The following is a 23651-nucleotide window of genomic DNA, read 5'->3' as shown; positions in this document are numbered from 1 at the left end:
CTCCGGCCCAAACAATTGCTGTTCATTAAACGGCATATTGAGCACAGCCTGTTGGATTTCGGGTTTGAACCCAGAAGTGCGCAGCCAAGCGTGCCTCCGTATTGTGACTGCAGTGTTTATTGTCCTTGCAGCTGTATCGGCTGCATCCATGGAAGACCGTATCTGATTGTTCGAGATACTTTGTCCCTCTTCCACCACTTGTTGCGCTCTTTTTTGGAACTCCTTGGGAAGGTGTTCGATGAAATGTTGCATTTCATCCCAATGAGCCCTGTCGTATCTTGCCAAGAGTGCTTGCGAGTTGGCGATACGCCACTGATTTGCTGCTTGTGCTGCAACTCTTTTTCCCGCTGCATCAAATTTGCGGCTCTCCTTGTCTGGAGGTGGTGCGTCGCCTGATGTATGAGAGTTGGCTCTTTTACGAGCTGCCCCCACAACTACTGAGTCCGGTGTTAGTTGTGTTGTAATAAATATTGGATCTGTGGGAGGTGCCTTATATTTTTTCTCCACCCTTGGAGTTATGGCTCTGCCTTTAACTGGCTCCTGAAATATTTGTTTTGAGTGCCTTAGCATTCCTGGGAGCATGGGAAGGCTTTGATACTGGCTATGGGTGGAGGACAGGGTGTTAAAGAGAAAGTCATCCTCAATAGGTTCCGAATGTAGTGAGACATTGTGGAATTCGGCTGCCCTTGCGACCACCTGTGCATATGATGTACTGTCCTCAGATGGTGACGGTTTAGCTGGATATGAGTCTGGACTATTGTCAGACACTGGGGCGTCGTAGAGGTCCCATGCATCGGGATCATCCTGGCTCATTATGGTATGAGCTGGTGAGTGCGTTAGTGGTGGAGTTTGCGCCGGTGATGCATGTGTTGATTGTGGTGGAGAAGGTGGTGGTGTTACTTTCTTTACCACCTTTGCTTGTGGTTGCTTGTCCCCTTGTTGGAAAACAAGTTTCCTTTTCATCTTGATTGGGGGAAGAGTGGTTATCTTCCCTGTGTCTTCCTGGATGTGAAGCCTCCTTTGAGTGTAGTCAGTTTCTACAGTTTGAAGCTCTTCACCAAATCTATGCAATTGGGCGTTTAGTCCTTGTTCCTCTGTATAGGAACTAATTTTCAGTTCCGAGGCTTTTTTCGGTACCAAAACCGTTTCGGTAGGCTTTTTAGGCTCCGAAGAAGATTTCTTTGATTTCGGCGTGGTATCTCGGTGCCGAACATCTTCGGTGCCGCTGTGTCTGCGCCGAATTGTCTCGGAGCCGGTGTCTCGGCTCCGAGGTTGCTGTGTGGCGGTATCACGACCGGATTCGGATGACTTCGACACCAGCATGCCCTTTTTCGGTGCCTTGGCTCGGTCACCTAGTTTTTGAGTTAAGCCATGGCCTGTTGGCAGTGGCGTCCCCTGGGCTTTTGTGGACTTTTCGTGAGTCCTAATTTTCGTCGTCTTACTCACGGTTGTTATGTCTTCGGCGTCGGATTCCCCCGAATCCGACTCGTGGATGGAGAACGCTTCCTCTTCGCCCTCGAACCGATGTTGTCCTGTCGGCGTGGACGCCATTTGCAATCTTCTGGCTCTTCGGTCTCTGAGCGTCTTTCTCGACCGAAACGCTCGACAGGCTTCACACGTATCCTCCTTGTGCTCCAGGGACAGGCACAAGTTACAGACCAGATGCTGATCCGTATACGGATATTTGTTATGGCATTTAGGAAAGAAGCGGAACGGGGTCCGTTCCATCAGTCTTGAAGTCGCACGCGGTCGGGCCGACCAGGCCCCGACGGGGGATCGAAATTACCCCGAGGGGCCACCGGAGCTCTTCAAGATTCGGTGTCGATTTTTTCTAACTAACCCGATACCGAACGAAACAATACTGACAATTTTTTCCGAGATTCTAACTAACTTTCCGACCCGAAACACGGAGCGAAAAGGAACACGTCCGGACCCGATGGCGGAAAAAAAACAATCTAAGATGGAGTAGACGCCCATGCGCAATGGAACCGAAAGGGGAGGAGTCCCTCGGTCTCGTGACTCGAAAAGACTTCTTCGAAGAAAAACAACTTGTAACACTCCGAGCCCAACACCAGACGGCGGACTGTGCACAGCATGTGTATCTGCAGCTACACATGCCATCGAACATATATATACACACACACATACACACACATATATACACACACACACATACACACACACAATAAATGTTAGGAATTAGCATAAGAAACAACAAGCATTGTTAAGAAATAGCAGAAAATAGCTAGGGCCCTATACTATATACTAAAATAGTAGAATGCGAAATTAGGTCCCCCATCCAAGGATGTGGAGTAGTTAAACAGGAGCTGGGAGAACTCAGAACCCCAAGAGGTGAGTACTTAGATGACCCCCAGTGACCAGGACATCAGAGGTAAGTTACCTGGTTTTCCCATAGGCTAACAAGGGGACTTAGAAAAGGAACTTTGCAAAAACAGAGCCAGACCAGTGGAACTCAAAGGTGGATTCTGGAAGAAGAGCACATAAAAAAGAAGGGGAGAGAGTCTAGTCCACGATGGAGTGTTCAGCCGGGGCAGCATCCACTGCCCACCCTTCTGTGGGTGAAGATCTGTATCGGCAAAGAAGGATGAAGACCAGCTGCAGAGTCCAGGAGCTGAAGAGGAGTCCCCGGAGTTGTGCAGAAGATGTCCCACGCCGGTCGACAGGACCGCCAACAGGCCTTGGCAAATGCAAAGCAGGGCAAAATAGGAGTGGCAGAGCTGAAGAGGACCAGCAAGGCCCTAGAGACCAGACCCTGGGAGGGGCGTCTGGGCTGACCCTCAGCAGTTAGGAGAGCCAGCAGAAGCAGTTGCAGCCCCCACAGGCCACCCGCTGGCAGCAGGCACAGTAAGTTGCAGTGAGTCTCAGGTAGCACACCTGGAGAGGAGTCCCACATCGCTGGAGCAGCAGAGGAGAAACTGTTCTTAGAAAGATGAAGTGCTGGAGGCCGGGGCTACTTGGAGCCTGAAGATCCCTCAGAGCAGGAGTCAACAAGCCTTGGTTGCTGAAAGAGTCGCAGTGCACAGGGATTCCGTCCTAAAAGGAAAGACAAGGGGTCACAGTCTCCCAAGATGGACAGAAGGCAGAGAGGAACAAGGGGACCACACAGACCCATCACCTGTGTGCAGGATCCATGCAGTTTCAGAGGAGAGCAGATCCACGCAACCGGATGTCGTTGCCTTAGGTGCCTGCAGATGCAGGGGAGTGACTCCTTCCCTCCAAGGGAGATTCCTTCTTGCTTCTTGGTGCAGCTGAAGTCTTGCCGACCCCAGAGGATGCACAGCCATGGAAATGTTGCAGGTGCTGGAAGGATCAGCGGAAACAATGTTGCAAGGCAAGGTCGTCTCAGAAGTTGCAGTCTTGCTTGGTTCCTGAAGTGTCCAGTTGCAGGTCCGGTGGCCAGGAGCAGAAGAGGTCAATGCAGAGGAGTCCTGGTGGAGTTTGCATGTCGAATCTGGGGACCCAGGCACAAGGGAGTCCCTAAACAGCCCTAAAAGGGGGTATGGTCACTTTGCCTATCTATCAGAGGTTGTCACTGATGTCACCTGCCTGACCTACACGCTCCCAGGGGCCTCTTCACATCTTGCTTTCAACATGGCAGAATTGAGTGGCCACCTGGAAGAGCAATGAGGCACCAACCCCTTGAATGGTGATTGACAGGGTAGTCGTGAATCCCATTTCCTTTGTCCAGTTTTGCACCAGAGCATGGACCGGGGTCCCTGGACTGGAGCAAACCGGTTTATGCAAGAAGGGCACCAAATGTGCCCTTCAAAGCAAACCGGTGGCTTGTTGAGGCTACCCCTCCCCAGCCTTGTAACACCTTTTTCCAAGGGACAGGGTGTTGCCTCCCCTCTCCACACAGGAAATCCTTTGTTCTGCCTTCCCCTGCCTGAGCTGGTCAGGAGGGCAGTACCCTGTCTGAGAGGTGGCAGCAGTGTGAGCTGCCTGCCAACCCTGGAAGACTGGTAGGAGCAATACTGGGGGGGTCCTCTAAGGAGCCCCCAAAGTGTATGGAATAATGCCATCTATACGGGCATTAGTATTGGGGTATGATTTTGACGTGTGATAACAAACCTAGGTTCGGAGTTACCATTATGTAGCAGGCCCACACCCGTGGCCAGTATATGGGTAAAACTGGCTTTCCCTCACTTAAGTCCAGTGCAATGGAACTGGAAGACGTGGGGCACATTGGCTCTTGTAGGGATGCCCTTACACACAGGGACCTGCATCCTGCCCTTTGGGCTGAAAGGGCCTCCACATGGCTACCCGAAAATCCAGGTCTTGAGGCCGGTCCTGAATTTGTCTAGGGAGGAGGAGGCACGGAGGTGGATGGGGAGGTCATTCCAGGCATAAACAGCGAGGTGGAAAAGGCGCCTCCTCTGACTGAAGTGCGCTGGATTCGGGAGATAGTGGTGAGGGCCAGGGAGGCCGAGCGCAGGTGCCTGGTGCGGTGGTAAAAAGTTAGGCTGTAGATCAGGTATTCAGGGCTTTGTAGGCATGCGTGAGCAGTTTAAAGTAGCATCTCTTCTTGATGGGGAGCCAGTGCAGAGTGCGGTAGTGGGGATGGTGTGAGATCGTCTTGGCATATCCAGGATGATTATTGGTGCTGTGTTCTGGATTGTTTGGAGGTGGCTGAGAAATAGGGTAGTGGTTCCGGCATAGAGGGTGTTCCCGTAGTCAAAACGGTTGGTGATGAAGGCTTGTGGGATGGTTCTTCTGGTGTCTTTTGGGATCCATCTGAAGATTTTGCAGTACATTCTGAGGCAGTTGAAGCAGGTAGAGGCCACTGAGTTGACGTGTTGTCTCCTGGAGAGCTCACTGTAGAGTATGATGCCAAAGTTATGGGCGTGGGTGGTGGGGGAAGTGTGCAGGTCCTAGGGCGGAGGGCCATGGCGAGGGGGGTCTTCCGAAGATGATAACTTCAGTCTTGTTGGTGTTCAGTTTGCAGCAGTTGGTTCTCATCCAGTCTGCGAAGTCGTCATGGCGCTCTGGAAGTTCGTTATGGTGGTATCTGTGTCTTTGGAGAGGGAGAGTATGAGCTGGATGTTGTTGGCGTATGAGATGATGTTGAGATCGTTGCTGCGAACGATGGGTGCTAGTGGCGTCATGTAGATGTTTAAGAGAGTAGGGCTCACTGAGGAGCCTTGGGGTACGCTCCATATGATGCTCTTGGGGTCGGAGATGTAAGGTGGGAGGTGGACCTTTTGGGTGCGGCTGGTGAGGAAGGAGGCTAGTAGATTGAGTGTGCTGCCGCAGATGCCGATGTAGTGAAGTCTTTGGATGAGGAGGTGGTGGGAGACAGTGCTGAAGGCTACTGACAAGTCAAGGAGGACCAGGGCTGCTGATTCGTCGCGGTCTAAGGTGGCTCTTACATCATCCGTGGCGGCTATAAGGGTGGTTTCTGTGCTGTGGTTGGAGCTGAACCCGGATTGGGAGAGGTCAAGCAGGTGGTCTGATTCCAGGTAGTCCATGAGTTGGAGGTTAATTCTCCAGCGCCTTGGTCGGGAAAGGGAGGAGTGAGACGGGCCAGTAGTTCTTGAGGTCGGATAGGTCAACTGTGGGTTTTTTCAGAAGTGGTTTTACTTCAGCATGTTACCATGATTCCAGGAAAGTGGTAGATCTGAAAGCCGAGTTAATGATGTTGGTCCGATTACCTTGTGCCTGAGGTTGAAGGCGTGGTAGGGGTCCGTCAGAATCCGGAATGTCTGGAGGACATGACTGACATTGTGATTTTGGTGTCGAGGTGGGTCCAGTCGGTCAGATGGTGGGATGGTGGGAGGAGCAGGGAGGTCCGGTTGCAGAGGTTGGGGCTCAGAGTTTTTGTAGATGTTTGCAATCGTGGTGTGGAAGAAGTCGGCAAGAGAGTTGAAGAGGGTCTAGTCAGCTGGATGGTGTTTTCAATGGTGTCTAGCGAGGAGAATTTGCTGATGATTTGGAATAGTTCTTTGGTGCGGTTTGTGGATTGGAGGCGGGTGGTTAGTGCGTTTTTCTTTGCTTCTTTGATGCGTGGTGGTAGGATTTGAGGGCTGTCTTGAAGGCTGTGTGGTCCCCTGGGTATTTGCTGGTGCACCAGCAATTCTCTAGCAGTCTGTGTAAGGAAATGCCTCCTTGGCATGGTTACCCCCTGACTTTTTGCCTTTGCTGATGCTATGTTTTGAATTGAAAGTGTGCTGAGGCCTGCTAACCAGGCCCCAGCACCAGTGTTCTTTCCCTAACCTGTACTTTTGATTCCACAATTGGCACACCCTGGCATCCAGATAAGCCCCTTGTAACTGGTACCTCTGGTACCAAGGGCCCTGATGCCAAGGAAGGTCTCTAAGGGCTGCAGCATGTCTTATGCCACCCTGGAGACCCCTCACTCAGCACAGACACACTGCTTGCCAGCTTGTGTGTGCTGGTGAGAACAAAACGACTAAGTCGACATGGCACTCCCCTCAGGGTGCCATGCCAGCCTCTCACTGCCTATGCAGGTATAGATAAGTCACCCCTCTAGTAGGCCTTACAGCCCTAAGGCAGGGTGCACTATACCATAGGTGAGGGCACCAGTGCATGAGCACTGTGCCCCTACAGAGTCTAAGCAATACCTTAGACATTGTAAGTGCAGGGTAGCCATAAGAGTATATGGTCTGGGAGTCTGTTTTACACGAACTCCACAGCACCATAATGGCTACACTGAAAACTGGGAAGTTTGGTATCAAACTTCTCAGCACAATAAATGCACACTGATGCCAGTGTACATTTTATTGTAAAATACACCACAGAGGGCACCTTAGAGGTGCCCCCTGAAACTTAACCGACTATCTGTGTAGGCTGACTGGTTCCAGCAGCCTGCCACACTAGAGACATGTTGCTGGCCCCATGGGGAGAGTGCCTTTGTCACTCTGAGGCCAGTAACAAAGCCTGCACTGGGTGGAGATGCTAACACCTCCCCCAGGCAGGAGCTGTAACACCTGGCGGTGAGCCTCAAAGGCTCACCCCTTTGTCACAGCACCGCAGGACACTCCAGCTTAGTGGAGTTGCCCGCCCCCTCCGGCCACGGCCCCCACTTTTGGCGGCAAGGCTGGAGGAAACAAAGAAAACAGCAAGGAGGAGTCACTGGCCAGTCAGGACAGCCCCTAAGGTGTCCTGAGCTGAAGTGACTCTAACTTTTAGAAATACTCCATCTTGCAGATGGAGGATTCCCCCAATAGGATTAGGGATGTGACCCCCCTCCCCTTGGGAGGAGGCACAAAGAGGGTGTACTCACCCTCAGGGCTAGTAGCCATTGGCTACTAACCCCCCAGACCTAAACACGCCCTTAAATTTAGTATTTAAGGGCTCCCCTGAAACTAAAACTTTAGATTCCTGCAACTTACCTGAAGAAGAAGGACTGCTGAGCTGAAAAACCCCTGCAGAGGAAGAACAGAAGACACCAACTGCTTTGGTCCCAGACTTACCGGCCTGTCTCCTGCCTTCCAAAGAAACCTGCTCCAGCGACGCTTTCCAAGGGACCAGCGACCTCTGAATCCTCTGAGGACTGCCCTGCTTCGAAAAAGACAAGAAACTCCTGAGGACAGCGGCACTGCTCCAAAAGAACTGCAACTTTGTTACAAGGAGCAGATTTAAAGACCCCTGCAACTCCCCGCAAGAAGCGTGAGACTTGCAACACTGCACCCGGCGACCCCGACTCGACTGGTGGAGAACAACCAACTCAGGGAGGACCCTCCGGCGACTCTACGACTGTGAGTAACCAAAGTTGTCCCCCCTGAGCCCCCACAGCGACGCCTGCAGAGGGAATCCCCAGGCTCCCTTTCCCGACGGCTGGGAAAGACCCTGCACCCGCAGCCCCCAGCCCCTAAAGAAACGGAACTTCTGTGCAGGAGTGACCCCCAGGAGGCCCTCTCCCTTGCCCAGGTGGTGGCTACCCCGAGGAGCCCCCCCCCTTGCCTGCCTGCACCGCTGAAGAGACCCCCTTGGTCTCCCATTGAAACCTGAAGGAAACCCGACGCGTGTTTGCACACTGCACCCGGCCGCCCCCGCGCTGCTGAGGGTGTACTTTCTGTGCTACTTTGTGTCCCCCCCGGTGCCCTACAAAACCCCCTGGTCTGCCCTCCGAAGACGCGGGTACTTACCTGCTGGCAGACTGGAACCGGGGCACCCCCTTCTCTCCATTGAAGCCTATGTGTTTTGGGCACCTCTTTGACCTTTGCACCTGACCGGCCCCGTACTGCTGGTGTGATAACTTTGGGGTTGCTCTGAACCCCCAACGGTGGGCTACCTTGGACCCAAACCTGAGACTTGTAAGTGATTTACTTACCTGTTAAAACTAACATTACTTTACCTCCCCCAGGAACTGTGAAAATTGCACTGTGTCCACTTTTAAAACAGCTTATTGTGTTTTATGTGAAAAGTATACATGCTAATGAAATGATTCAAAGTTCCTAAAGTACTTACCTGCAATACCTTTCAAATGAGATATTACATGTAAAATTTGAACCTGTGGTTCTTAAAATAAACTAAGAAAAGATATTTTTCTATAACAAAACCTATGAGCTGGATTTGTCTCTGAGTGTGTGTTCCTCATTTATTGCCTGTGTGTATGTACAACAAATGCTTAACACTACTCCTTTGATAAGCCTACTGCTCGACCACACTACCACAAAACAGAGCATTAGTATTATCTCTTTTTGCCACGATCTTACCTCTAAGGGGAACCCTTGGACTCTGTGCATACTATTCCTTACTTTGAAATAGTGCATACAGAGCCAACTTCCTACACAGTCTGCATTTCTGTTTTTCTGCTGTGAGTTCAGGGGTGAACCAGTTGGTGTGTTGAACCATGAGTAGTGATTTCCACAGTAACCACTATGGAATGCCTACAATAAACATCACAGTCATCCTTCCCAGATAAACTGCCTTGTCACTGTGCCATTTGACACAAAGAAAGGTATCCTCCTTATAGGCGTGCTCTTCTGGTATGGGCTAGTTTGTAAGGTGGAGCAAGAGAGCGCACACAACCAGAATCAGTCCCATATAAAGAAAAATATATGTCTGCTCAGTTCTGTCTAGATATGCAGATAACATTGACTATTGGGGAGTTTGCCAGATCATACCTTCCAGTGCTGTATAGCGCTGAAAGAAACAGATAAGCAGCCTGTGATGTTGTAGACTAACTTTTGTGGAAATTATGTCACAACAGGGCTCAGTTTATGATGGGAGTAACCACCCTGCTACTACAGTGAATGTCTAGGTTGAAACCTTAATTGTTGCAATGAACAATGAAACCTCATCTGTTTCAAGACCAATGTAGGATGAGTACAGTACTGATTATTTTATTCAACCTCTGAATGACAAATTGCATTTCCTGAGTACACTATGTAAGCTGGAATGGTAAAACCCTAACCTTCGTTCAGTAGCCAACTCTCCTGCAAATTCCACAGCCCTGCAAGTCTGTTTCAGGCAGGTGTAAGTAGGCAGCAGACAAGGCAATGTCCACATCTCACCTTGCTGATCTTTATCACGTCCAGCTCATTCTGAAGTCGGGCCAAGCAGGCATCGTCATATCCCCCAGAACACTTTGTGACAGTACACCACTTCTGAGAATCCGGGTCATAGCAGCCCATAAGGAATACCGACATCATACCACCTGCAGCAGGGAGAAGAGGCATTCATATCTACTACAGAGGAAACAATAGGGAGGTATCTTCGAGAGGACCTGCACTGCACACACATTGTACAAGACGTCAGTGGTAAGACATGATATAGCAAGAAGTTAGTGCAATGCGGACTCTGGTGTGTGGGAATAGACTAATGAAAAATACAATCACTTAGGGGATAACGGTCCGGTCATTCCTTAGGATGAAAACTCTGTTTAGAAAACAAAAAACACACAAACACACAAATACAAACACACACACCCACACCCACACCCACAGATCTTCAGTCAAGTGCAGGTTTACACCCACCCGATGTTTTTGTTAGGACAGACAAAGTTTATTACTGCCTAACTGTATGGGTCAAGTTATGCAGTGGGTTTAGAGACACAGATTACCAACCGCATAAGGCATGTACGCCCACCTTTACTGCCTTGTCCATAAAATGCTCCCAGGACTGAAAGATCAGCAGTGTCTGCCATGGCACCTTCATTCAGGTAATCCTTCTTCACCTTCAACCAATGGCGCTTCCCTGGTTCATAGGTACCCTATAAATAAGGGGTGAAAAAGGACAACAAAATAAAAGTTTCCTAATGTTGCAAATATATTCATCCTATCCTAATTGTGCTGGCTAGAATTATATACTGATTGATATCTACATGCCTAAACAAACAAATCTACACCTTTCGCCCTATATCAGTAACTCCAAACTGGTCCTCACTTATAAGCAGAGCCTCCTTTACTTTCATCTCTGGCATCTTGGTAACATTATCAGCATTTCTCTCCGCCTACTCCATTTTGCAATTGTGGTGTCACTTGAATAGGATGGTGTAGGAAGTTGGCTCTGTATGCACTATTTCAAAGTAAGGAATAGTATGCACAGAGTCCAAGGGTTCCCCTTAGAGGTAAGATAGTGGCAAAAAGAGATAATACTAATGCTCTATTTTGTGGTAGTGTGGTCGAGCAGTAGGCTTATCCAAGGAGTAGTGTTAAGCATTTGTTGTACATACACATAGACAATAAATGAGGTACACACACTCAGAGACAAATCCAGCCAATAGGTTTTGTTATAGAAAAATATCTTTTCTTAGTTTATTTTAAGAACCACAGGTTCAAATTTAACATGTAATATCTTGTTTGAAAGGTATTGCAGGTAAGTACATTAGGAACTTTGAATCATTTCAATTGCATGTATACTTTTCAAGTTATTCACAAATAGCTATTTTAAAAGTGGACACAGTGCAATTTTCACAGTTCCTGGGGGAGGTAAGTTTTGGTTAGTTTTACCAGGTAAGTACGACACTTACAGGGTTCAGTTCTTGGTCCAAGGTAGCCCACCGTTGGGGGTTCAGAGCAACCCCAAAGTTACCACACCAGCAGCTCAGGGCCGGTCAGGTGCAGAGTTCAAAGTGGTGCCCAAAACGCATAGGCTTCAATGGAGAGAAGGGGGTGCCCCGGTTCCAGTCTGCCAGCAGGTAAGTACCCGCGTCTTCGGAGGGCAGACCAGGGGGGTTTTGTAGGGCACCGGGGGGGGGGGGGGACACAAGCCCACACAGAAATTTCACCCTCAGCGGCGCGGGGGCGGCCGGGTGCAGTGTTAGAACAAGCGTCGGGTTCGCAATGGAAGTCAATGAGAGATCAAGGGATCTCTTCAGCGCTGCAGGCAGGCAAGGGGGGGCTTCCTCTGGGAAACCTCCACTTGGGCAAGGGAGAGGGACTCCTGGGGGTCACTTCTGCAGTGAAAGTCCGGTCCTTCAGGTCCTGGGGGCTGCGGGTGCAAGGTCTTTTCCAGGCGTCGGGACTTAGGTTTCAGAGAGTCGCGGTCAGGGGAAGCCTCGGGATTCCCTCTGCAGGCGGCGCTGTGGGGGCTCAGGGGGGACAGGTTTTGGTACTCACAGTCGTAGAGTAGTCCGGGGGTCCTCCCTGAGGTGTTGGTTCTCCACCAGCCGAGTCGGGGTCGCCGGGTGCAGTGTTGCAAGTCTCACGCTTCTTGCGGGGAGATTGCAGGGTTCTTTAAAGCTGCTCCTTTGGATAAAGTTGCAGTCTTTTTGGAGCAGGTCCGCTGTCCTCGGGAGTTTCTTGTCGTCGTCTAAGCAGGGCAGTCCTCAGAGGATTCAGAGGTCGCTGGTCCCTTTGGAAGGCGTCGCTGGAGCAGAGTTCTTTGGAAGGCAGGAGACAGGCCGGTGAGTTTCTGGAGCCAAGGCAGTTGTTGTCTTCTGGTCTTCCTCTGCAGGGGTTTTCAGCTAGGCAGTCCTTCTTGTTGTTGTTGCAGGAATCTAATTTCTAGGTTCAGGGAGAGCCCTTAAATACTAAATTTAAGGGCGTGTTTAGGTCTGGGGGTTAGTAGCCAATGGCTACTAGCCCTGAGGGTGAGTACACCCTCTTTGTGCCTCCTCCCAAGGGGAGGGGGTCACATCCCTAATCCTATTGGGGGAATCCTCCATCTGCAAGATGGAGGATTTCTAAAAGTTAGAGTCACCTCAGCTCAGGACACCTTAGGGGCTGTCCTGACTGGCCAGTGACTCCTCCTTGTTATTCTCATTATTTTCTCCGGCCTTGCCGCCAAAAGTGGGGGCCGGGGCTGGAGGGGGCGGGCAACTCCACTAGCTGGAGTGTCCTGCGGCGCTGTGACAAAGGGGTGAGCCTTTGAGGCTCACCGCCAGGTCTTACAGCTCCTGCCTGGGGGAGGTGTTAGCATCTCCACCCAGTGCAGGCTTTGTTACTGGCCTCAGAGTGACAAAGGCACTCTCCCCATGAGGCCAGCAACATGTCTCGAGTGTGGCAGGCTGCTGGAACCAGTCAGCCTACACAGATAGTCGGTTAAGTTTCAGGGGGCACCTCTAAGGTGCCCTCTGTGGTGTATTTTACAATAAAATGTACACTGGCATCAGTGTGCATTTATTGTGCTGAGAAGTTTGATACCAAACTTCCCAGTTTTCAGTGTAGCCATTATGGTGCTGTGGAGTTTGTGTAAAACAGACTCCCAGACCATATACTCTTATGGCTACCCTGCACTTACAATGTCTAAGGTTTTGCATAGACACTGTAGGGGCACAGTGCTCATGCACTGGTACCCTCACCTATGGTATAGTGCACCCTGCCTTAGGGCTGTAAGGCCTGCTAGAGGGGTGTCTTACCTATACTGCATAGGCAGTGAGAGGCTGGCATGGCATCCTGAGGGGAGTGCCATGTCGACTTACTCATTTTGGTCTCACTAGCACACACAAGCTGGTAAGCAGTGTGTCTGTGCTGGGTGAGGGGTCTCTAGGGTGGCATAATACATGCTGCAGCCCTTATAGACCTTCCCTGGCATCAGAGCCCTTGGTACCAGAGGTACCAGTTACAAGGGACTTATCTGGGTGCCAGGGTGTGCCAATTGTGGAATCAAAAGTACAGGTTAGGGAAAGAACACTGGTGCTGGGGCCTGGTTAGCAGGCCTCAGCACACTTTCAATTCAAAACATAGCATCAGCAAAGGCAAAAAGTCAGGGGGTAACCATGCCAAGGAGGCATTTCCTTACACAACCCCCCCCCCAAACGAAAGAGGATGAGACTAACCTTTCCCAAGAGAGTCTTCATTTTCTAAGTGGAAAAACCTGGAAAGGCCATCTGCATTGGCATGGGCAGTCCCAGGTCTGTGTTCCACTATAAAGTCCATTCCCTGTAGGGAGATGGACCACCTCAACAGTTTTGGATTTTCACCTTTCATTTGCATCAGCCACCTGAGAGGTCTGTGGTCAGTCTGAACTAGGAAGTGAGTACCAAAGAGGTATGGTCTCAGCTTCTTCAGGGACCAAACCACAGCAAAGGCCTCCCTCTCAATGGCACTCCAACGCTGCTCCCTGGGGAGTAACCTCCTGCTAATGAAAGCAACAGGCTGGTCAAGGCCATCATCATTTGTTTGGGACAAAACTGCCCCTATCCCATGTTCAGAGGCATCTGTTTGCACAATGAACTGCTTGGAGTAATCTGGAGCTTTTAGAACTGGTGCTGTGCACATAGCTTGTTTCAGGGTGTCAAAGGCCTGTTGGCATTCTACAGTCCAGTTTACTTTCTTGGGCATTTTCTTGGAGGTGAGTTCTGTGAGGGCTGTCACAATGGATCCATATCCCTTCACAAACCTCCTGTAGTACCCAGTCAAGCCAAGGAATGCCCTGACTTGAGTCTGGGTTTTTGGAGCTGCCCAGTCCAGAATAGTCTGGATCTTAGGCTGGAGTGGCTGAACTTGGCCTCCACCTACAAGGTGTCCCAAGTAAACCACAGTTCCCTGCCCTATCTGGCATTTGGATGCCTTGATAGAGAGGCCTGCAGATTGCAGAGCCTTCAAAACCTTCTTCAGGTGGACCAGGTGATCCTGCCAGGTGGAGCTGAAGACAGCAATATCATCAAGATAAGCTGCACTACAGGATTCCAGCCCAGCAAGGACTTGATTCACCAACCTTTGGAAGGTGGCAGGGGCATTCTTTAAACCAAAGGGCATAACAGTGAACTGATAATGCCCATCAGGTGTGGAGAATGCTGTCTTTTCTTTTGCTCCAGGGGCCATTTTGATTTGCCAGTACCCTGCTGTTAAGTCAAAGGTACTTAAGAATTTGGCAGCCCCTAATTTGTCTATTAGCTCATCAGCTCTAGGAATGGGATGAGCATCTGTCTTTGTGACAGAGTTGAGACCTCTGTAGTCCACACAAAACCTCATCTCTCTCTTTCCTTCTTTGGTGTGAGGTTTGGGGACTAAGACCACTGGGCTAGCCCAGGGGCTGTCAGAGTACTCAATTACTCCCAATTCCAGCATCTTGTGGACTTCCACCTTGATGCTTTCCTTAACTTGGTCAGACTGTCTAAATATTTTGTTTTTGACAGGCATACTGTCTCCTGTGTCCACATCATGGGTACACAGGTGTGTCTGACCAGGGGTTAGGGAAAAGAGTTCAGCAAACTGCTGCAGGACCTTCCTGCAGTCAGACTGCTGTTGGCTAGAGAGGGTGTCTGAGTAGATCACTGCATCTACTGAGCCATCTTTAGGGTCTGATGAGAGGAGATCAGGGAGAGGTTCACTCTCAGCTTCCTGGTCCTCATCTGTTACCATCAACAGATTTACATCAGCCCTGTCATGGAAGAGCTTAAGGCGGTTCACATGGATCACCCTCTTGGGGCTCCTGCTTGTGCCCAGGTCTACCAGGTAGGTGACCTGACTCTTCCTTTCAAGTACTGGGTAAGGGCCACTCCATTTGTCCTGGAGTGCCCTGGGAGCCACAGGCTCCAGAACCCAGACTTTCTGCCCTGGTTGGAATTCAACCAGTGCAGCCTTTTGGTCATACCACAACTTCTGGAGTTGTTGGCTGGCCTCAAGGTTTTGACTTGCCTTTTCCATGTACTCTGCCATTCTTGAGCGAAGGCCAAGTACATAGTCCACTATGTCTTGTTTAGGCTCATGAAGAGGTCTCTCCCAGCCTTCTTTAACAAGAGCAAGTGGTCCCCTTACAGGGTGGCCAAACAGAAGTTCAAAGGGTGAGAATCCTACTCCCTTATGAGGCACCTCTCTGTAAGCGAAAAGCAGACATGGCAGGAGGACATTCCATCTCCTTTTGAGTTTTTCTGGGAGCCCCATGATCATGCCTTTTAATGTCTTGTTGAATCTCTCAACAAGGCCATTAGTTTGTGGATGATATGGTGTAGTGAATTTGTAAGTCACTCCACACTCATTCCACATGTGTTTTAGGTATGCTGACATGAAGTTGGTACCTCTGTCAGACACCACCTCCTTAGGGAAACCCACTCTGGTAAAGATACCAATGAGGGCCTTGGCTACTGCAGGGGCAGTAGTCGACCTAAGGGGAATAGCTTCAGGATACCTAGTAGCATGATCCACTACTACTAGGATGTACATATTTCCTGAGGCTGTGGGAGGTTCTAGTGGACCAACTATGTCCACACCCACTCTTTCAAAGGGGACCCCCACCACTGGAAGTGGAATGAGGGGGGCCTTTGGATGCCCACCTGTCTTACCACTGGCTTGACAGGTGGGGCAGGAGAGGCAAAACTCCTTAACCTTCTGGGACATATTGGGCCAGTAGAAGTGGTTGACTAACCTCTCCCACGTCTTGGTTTGTCCCAAATGCCCAGCAAGGGGAATATCATGGGCTAAGGTCAGAATAAACTCTCTGAAACCCTGAGGCACTACCACTCTCCTAGTGGCACCAGGTTTGGGATCTCTTGCCTCAGTGTACAGGAGTCCATCTTCCCAATAGACCCTATGTGTTCCATTTTTCTTGCCTTTGGACTCTTCAGCAGCTTGCTGCCTAAGGCCTTCAAGAGAGGGACAGGTTTCTTGTCCCTTACACAACTCTTCCCTTGAGGGTCCCCCTGGGCCCAAGAGCTCAACCTGATAAGGTTCCAGCTCCATAGGCTCAGTTCCCTCAGAGGGCAGAACTTCTTCCTGAGAAGAGAGGTTCTCTTTTTGGTGTTGTGTTGCAGCTGGTTTCCCAGCTGACTTTCCTTTTCTCTTGGTAGGCTGGGCCATTTTTCCAGACTCCAGCTCTACTTTTTCACCCTGTGCCTTGCACTGTGCCCTAGTCTTGACACACACCAGTTCAGGGATACCCAGCATGGCTGCATGGGTTTTCAGTTCTACCTCAGCCCATGCTGAGGACTCCAGGTCATTTCCAAGCAAACAGTCTACTGGGATATTTGAGGAGACCACCACCTGTTTCAGGCCATTGACCCCTCCCCACTCTAAAGTTACCATTGCCATGGGATGTACTTTAGTCTGATTGTCAGCATTGGTGACTGGATAGGTTTGTCCAGTCAGGTATTGGCCAGGGGAAACCAGTTTCTCTGTCACCATAGTGACACTGGCACCTGTATCCCTCAGGCCCTCTACACTTGTCCCATTAATTAAGAGCTGCCGCCTGTATTTTTGCATGTTAGGGGGCCAGGCAGCCAGTGTGGCTAAATCCACCCCACCCTCAGAGACTAATGTAGCTTCAGTGTGACACCTGATTTGCTCTGGGCACACTGTTGATCCCACTTGGAGACTGGCCATTCCAGTTTTAGCTGGATGGGAGTTAGAAGTGTTATCTTTCTTGGGACAGGCCTTGTCTCCAGTTTGGTGACCAGACTGACTACAGTTTCGACACCAGGCCTTTTTGGGATCAAAGTTTTTACCCTTGTACCCAGGATTGTTTTGTGAAGAGGCTCTGGGCCCACCCTCCTGTGCAGGTTTTTGGGGGCCTGTAGAAGACTCTTTACTATTTTTATTTTTGGCTGTCTCACCACACTTCCCCTGGGGAGGTTTTGTGACCCCTTTCTTTTGGTCACCCCCTGTGGAAGTTTTGGACACCCTAGTCTTGACCCAATGGTCCGCCTTCTTTCCCAATTCTTGGGGAGAAATTGGTCCTAGGTCCACCAGATGCTGATGCAGTTTATCATTGAAACAATTACTTAATAGGTGTTCTTTCACAAATAAATTGTACAGCCCATCATAATCATTTACACCATTTCCTTGAATCCAACCATCTAGTGTTTTTACTGAGTAGTCTACAAAGTCAACCCAGGTCTGGCTCGAGGATTTTTGAGCCCCCCTGAATCTAATCCTATACTCCTCAGTGGAGAATCCAAAGCCCTCAATCAGGGTACCCTTCATGAGGTCATAAGATTCTGCATCTTTTTTAGAGAGTGTGAGGAGTCTATCCCTACACTTTCCTGTGAACATTTCCCAAAGGAGAGCACCCCAGTGAGATTTGTTCACTTTTCTGGTTTCACAAGCCCTCTCAAAAGCTGTGAACCATTTGGTGATGTCATCACCATCTTCATATTTAGTTACAATCCCTTTGGGGATTTTCAACATGTCAGGAGAATCTCTGACCCTAGTTATGTTGCTGCCACCATTGATGGGTCCTAGGCCCATCTCTTGTCTTTCCCTTTCTATGGCTAGGATCTGTTTTTCCAAAGCCAATCTTTTGGCCATCCTGGCTAACTGGATGTCCTCTTCACTGGAGTTATCCTCAGTGATTTCAGAGAGGTTGGACCCTCCTGTAAGGGAGCCAGCATCTCTGACTATTATGTTTGGAGTCAGGGCTTGAGAAGCCCTGTTCTACCTAGATAGGACTGGTGGAGGGGATTCTTCCTCCAGTTCACTATCCTCTTCCTCTGTGTTATCCACAGAGGGGTTGGCTCTATCATACTCTGCCAACAGCTCCTGGAGCTGTGCTTTGGTAGGTCTGGAGCCCATTGTTATTTTTCTTATGTTACAGAGTGACCTTAGCTCTCTCATCTGGAGATGGAGGTAAGGTGTGGTGTCGAGTTCCACCACATTCACATCTGTGCTAGACATTATGCTTCTAAAAGTTGGAATACTTTTTAAGAATCTAAAACTAGTTCTAGAATCTAATTCAAACTTTTACCAAACTTTTAAACTCTAAAACAAAATGCTAACAGGGACTAACACAAGGCCCTAGCAGGACTTTTAAGAATTTAGAAAACTTTTCAAATTGCAAAAATCAATTTCTAATGACAATTTTGGAATTTGTCGTGTGATCAGGTATTGGCTGAGTAGTCCAGCAAATGCAAAGTCTTGTACCCCACCGCTGATCCACCAATGTAGGAAGTTGGCTCTGTATGCACTATTTCAAAGTAAGGAATAGTATGCACAGAGTCCAAGGGTTCCCCTTAGAGGTAAAATAGTGGTAAAAAGAGATAATACTAATGCTCTATTTTGTGGTAGTGTGGTCGAGCAGTAGGCTTATCCAAGGAGTAGTGTTAAGCATTTGTTGTACATACACATAGACAATAAATGAGGTACACACACTCAGAGACAAATCCAGCCAATAGGTTTTGTTATAGAAAAATATCTTTTCTTAGTTTATTTTAAGAACCACAGGTTCAAATTTAACATGTAATATCTTGTTTGAAAGGTATTGCAGGTAAGTACATTAGGAACTTTGAATCATTTCAATTGCATGTATACTTTTCAAGTTATTCACAAATAGCTATTTTAAAAGTGGACACTTAGTGCAATTTTCACAGTTCCTGGGGGAGGTAAGTTTTGGTTAGTTTTACCAGGTAAGTACGACACTTACAGGGTTCAGTTCTTGGTCCAAGGCAGCCCACCGTTGGGGGTTCAGAGCAACCCCAAAGTTACCACACCAGCAGCTCAGGGCCGGTCAGGTGCAGAGTTCAAAGTGGTGCCCAAAACGCATAGGCTTCAATGGAGAGAAGGGGGTGCCCCGGTTCCAGTCTGCCAGCAGGTAAGTACCCGTGTCTTCGGAGGGCAGACCAGGGGGGTTTTGTAGGGCACCGGGGGGGACACAAGCCCACACAGAAATTTCACCCTCAGCGGCGCGGGGGCGGCCGGGTGCAGTGTTAGAACAAGCGTCGGGTTCGCAATGGAAGTCAATGAGAGATCAAGGGATCTCTTCAGCGCTGCAGGCAGGCAAGGGGGGGCTTCCTCTGGGAAACCTCCACTTGGGCAAGGGAGAGGGACTCCTGGGGGTCACTTCTGCAGTGAAAGTCCGGTCCTTCAGGTCCTGGGGGCTGCGGGTGCAGGGTCTTTTCCAGGCGTCGGGACTTAGGTTTCAGAGAGTCGCGGTCAGGGGAAGCCTCGGGATTCCCTCTGCAGGCGGCGCTGTGGGGGCTCAGGGGGGACAGGTTTTGGTACTCACAGTCGTAGAGTAGTCCGGGGGTCCTCCCTGAGGTGTTGGTTCTCCACCAGCCGAGTCGGGGTCGCCGGGTGCAGTGTTGCAAGTCTCACGCTTCTTGCGGGGAGATTGCAGGGTTCTTTAAAGCTGCTCCTTTGGATAAAGTTGCAGTCTTTTTGGAGCAGGTCCGCTGTCCTCGGGAGTTTCTTGTCGTCGTCTAAGCAGGGCAGTCCTCAGAGGATTCAGAGGTCGCTGGTCCCTTTGGAAGGCGTCGCTGGAGCAGAGTTCTTTGGAAGGCAGGAGACAGGCCGGTGAGTTTCTGGAGCCAAGGCAGTTGTTGTCTTCTGGTCTTCCTCTGCAGGGGTTTTCAGCTAGGCAGTCCTTCTTCTTGTTGTTGCAGGAATCTAATTTCTAGGTTCAGGGAGAGCCCTTAAATACTAAATTTAAGGGCGTGTTTAGGTCTGGGGGGTTAGTAGCCAATGGCTACTAGCCCTGAGGGTGAGTACACCCTCTTTGTGCCTCCTCCCAAGGGGAGGGGGTCACATCCCTAATCCTATTGGGGGAATCCTCCATCTGCAAGATGGAGGATTTCTAAAAGTTAGAGTCACCTCAGCTCAGGACACCTTAGGGGCTGTCCTGACTGGCCAGTGACTCCTCCTTGTTATTCTCATTATTTTCTCCGGCCTTGCCGCCAAAAGTGGGGGCCGGGGCCGGAGGGGGCGGGCAACTCCACTAGCTGGAGTGTCCTGCGGCGCTGTGACAAAGGGGTGAGCCTTTGAGGCTCACCGCCAGGTGTTACAGCTCCTGCCTGGGGGAGGTGTTAGCATCTCCACCCAGTGCAGGCTTTGTTACTGGCCTCAGAGTGACAAAGGCACTCTCCATATGAGGCCAGCAACATGTCTCTAGTGTGGCAGGCTGCTGGAACCAGTCAGCCTACACAGATAGTCGGTTAAGTTTCAGGGGGCACCTCTAAGGTGCCCTCTGTGGTGTATTTTACAATAAAATGTACACTGGCATCAGTGTGCATTTATTGTGCTGAGAAGTTTGATACCAAACTTCCCAGTTTTCAGTGTAGCCATTATGGTGCTGTGGAGTTCGTGTAAAACAGACTCCCAGACCATATACTCTTATGGCTACCCTGCACTTACAATGTCTAAGGTTTTGCTTAGACACTGTAGGGGCACAGTGCTCATGCACTGGTACCCTCACCTATGGTATAGTGCACCCTGCCTTAGGGCTGTAAGGCCTGCTAGAGGGGTGTCTTACCTATACTGCATAGGCAGTGAGAGGCTGGCATGGCACCCTGAGGGGAGTGCCATGTCGACTTACTCATTTTGGTCTCACTAGCACACACAAGCTGGTAAGCAGTGTGTCTGTGCTGGGTGAGGGGTCTCTAGGGTGGCATAATACATGCTGCAGCCCTTAGAGACCTTCCCTGGCATCAGAGCCCTTGGTACCAGAGGTACCAGTTACAAGGGACTTATCTGGGTGCCAGGGTGTGCCAATTGTGGAATCAAAAGTACAGGTTAGGGAAAGAACACTGGTGCTGGGGCCTGGTTAGCAGGCCTCAGCACACTTTCAATTCAAAACATAGCATCAGCAAAGGCAAAAAGTCAGGGGGTAACCATGCCAAGGAGGCATTTCCTTACAGATGGTTGGTGGTGAGGTGACTAAGAGGGTGAAATGTGGAATGTAAGTAGGAAAGTATGTTGTTAGGTTAATAAAAGAAAGTAGAGAACATATTGCAGAAGAACTTTAAATCTATCATGTTTTTGTGTTCTAAGGTACCAGTAAAAGTGAAACGAATTGAGAACAGTTCAGTTTACAAGAGTTCAGCTGAAAAGGCAAGTTGGGTGTGCTTTCTGTTGGCAATTTGTCACACACCTTTTGAAACAACTGCACTGGCTGCCAGTAAAACAGAGGATGCCGGTCAAAACCTGCTGATTGGTCCTGACGACTTTACATGGGATTGCACCACGATTTGTTGCAAAACAGATAATTGGATGTGCACAGTCATGTGCTCTTTGTTCATTCTCTGCAAACTATTTAACAGTGCCCAGGGTTATTAAATGCAGGCTTGGAGGCTGGAATTTTGTCGGTCCTAGCATCGCCAGAATGGAATTCTCTTCCAACATACATATGCACTGAAAGAGAATTTAAATAATTCAGAAAGTCCTTTAAAAAACCTGGCCATTCAGACGAGCCTTTTCCTACTGAGTTCTTGTTTGTTCCCATGAACGGCGTCTTTCACTTCTCTGATAAAACCCATCATCTTCCACTGCCATGAAACCACTGGTGAACAAGCACTTTATAGATATTGTTAACACAACATAACAAAATTAACTGGTTAATGTGCATATGTATATACTGGGCTGCTGCATCAGTGGAGTCATATTACAGGATTTTGTGAACTATTTCTATTCTATTACGAGTTTTTAGAAGGAATTAGTGTAGAGACTCCTGCAGTAATCCAGACCGATCATGTCGGTGAATACGTTAAACACCACATGGATTACTTGGAGTCCTTCAAATAAACAGTTATTTGGGATGGATGGAGAGAGAAGGCTATATTTCAAAGATGGGAAAGCAGATTATCATATTGTGAGGTTGTGAGACCTCACCATGTAATAATGTCACAATTTCTATCAGGTCCACATAGGTTTGTTAACAAAAATCCCTTAGCTCAGTCCTAGGTAAATGTGGCACAGATCAGTCAGGCTTAGTCAAAGGAACAATTGTAAAGTATCTGGAAGCATCAAATGTTATAAGTAAGAAACAACACAGTAAAAATCTGAAACCAATTTATAAAAATAGGTTTTATTTGTATTGTTAAAAAGACACCCAAATGACAAAAATCGATTAAGGGACACCAGCAATACTTTTCCAAGTAAGTAAATCACTATAATTCACTTAAAAAAAAAAAAAGAATCACTGTAAATAGCCTAGAGGTTTCTGAGCCAGCAAGCTAGGACAGCTATTAATGTTCACTTGGACAGGCCACAACCGGATGGGAGCCAGTCTTAGGAAACACTGAGGTCCAAGGGGACAGTTTCATGCACGTTGCAGCAGTTTCAGGATCCTCACTGTATTTCTATCCTTTATTGCAAGGCAGCTGTAAGGAAATGCCTCCTTGGCATGGTTGCCCCCTGACTTTTTGCCTTTGCTGATGCTATGTTTACAATTGAAAGTGTGCTGAGGCCTGCTAACCAGGCCCCAGCACCAGTGTTCTTTCCCTAACCTGTACTTTTGTATCCACAATTGGCAGACCCTGGCATCCAGATAAGTCCCTTGTAACTGGTACTTCTAGTACCAAGGGCCCTGATGCCAAGGAAGGTCTCTAAGGGCTGCAGCATGTCTTATGCCACCCTGGAGACCTCTCACTCAGCACAGACACACTGCTTGCCAGCTTGTGTGTGCTAGTGAGGACAAAACGAGTAAGTCGACATGGCACTCCCCTCAGGGTGCCATGCCAGCCTCTCACTGCCTATGCAGTATAGGTAAGCCACCCCTCTAGCAGGCCTTACAGCCCTAAGGCAGGGTGCACTATACCATAGGTGAGGGTACCAGTGCATGAGCATGGTACCCCTACAGTGTCTAAACAAAACCTTAGACATTGTAAGTGCAGGGTAGCCATAAGAGTATATGGTCTGGGAGCCTGTCAAACACGAACTCCACAGCACCATAATGGCTACACTGAAAACTGGGAAGTTTGGTATCAAACTTCTCAGCACAATAAATGCACACTGATGCCAGTGTACATTTGATTGTAAAATACACCACAGAGGGCACCTTAGAGGTGCCCCCTGAAACTTAACCGACTGTCTGTGTAGGCTGACTAGTTCCAGCAGCCTGCCACACCAGAGACATGTTGCTGGCCCCATGGGGAGAGTGCCTTTGTCACTCTGAGGCCAGTAACAAAGCCTGCACTGGGTGGAGATGCTAACACCTCCCCCAGGCAGGAGCTGTAACACCTGGCGGTGAGCCTCAAAGGCTCACCCCTTTGTCACAGCCCAGCAGGGCACTCCAGCTTAGTGGAGTTGCCCGCCCCCTCCGGCCACGGCCCCCACTTTTGGCGGCAAAGCTGGAGGGAACAAAGAAAGCAACAAGGAGGAGTCACTGGCCAGTCAGGACAGCCCCTAAGGTGTCCTGAGCTGAGGTGACTCTAACTTTTAGAAATCCTCCATCTTGCAGATGGAGGATTCCCCCAATAGGGTTAGGATTGTGACCCCCTCCCCTTGGGAGGAGGCACAAAGAGGGTGTACCCACCCTCAGGGCTAGTAGCCATTGGCTACTAACCCCCCAGACCTAAACACGCCCTTAAATTTAGTATTTAAGGGCTACCCTGAACCCTAGAAAATTAGATTCCT

At 49.4% G+C, this 23651-nt stretch overlaps 1 protein-coding gene across 3 annotated transcripts in view; it reads right to left on the bottom strand.

Moving 5' to 3' along the window:
* The window catches only part of LIG3 (DNA ligase 3), a 424911-nt gene that overhangs the window by 176513 nt on the left and 224747 nt on the right, over positions 1-23651 (bottom strand). For all 3 annotated transcript variants that reach the window (XM_069226761.1, XM_069226764.1, XM_069226763.1), the window contains exons 14-15: positions 10075-10198; positions 9501-9643 (exon numbers count right to left, since the gene is read on the bottom strand). In XM_069226761.1, the coding sequence (XP_069082862.1) occupies positions 9501-9643; positions 10075-10198 (267 nt within the window). The remainder of the gene's footprint in view (positions 1-9500; positions 9644-10074; positions 10199-23651) is intronic.

Source organism: Pleurodeles waltl, chromosome 3_2 (assembly GCF_031143425.1).
Source record: "Pleurodeles waltl isolate 20211129_DDA chromosome 3_2, aPleWal1.hap1.20221129, whole genome shotgun sequence".
Lineage (NCBI taxonomy): Eukaryota > Metazoa > Chordata > Amphibia > Caudata > Salamandridae > Pleurodeles > Pleurodeles waltl.
The sequence above is the reverse complement of the archived record's forward strand: the minus strand, read 5'-3'. Positions and strand labels throughout refer to the sequence as shown.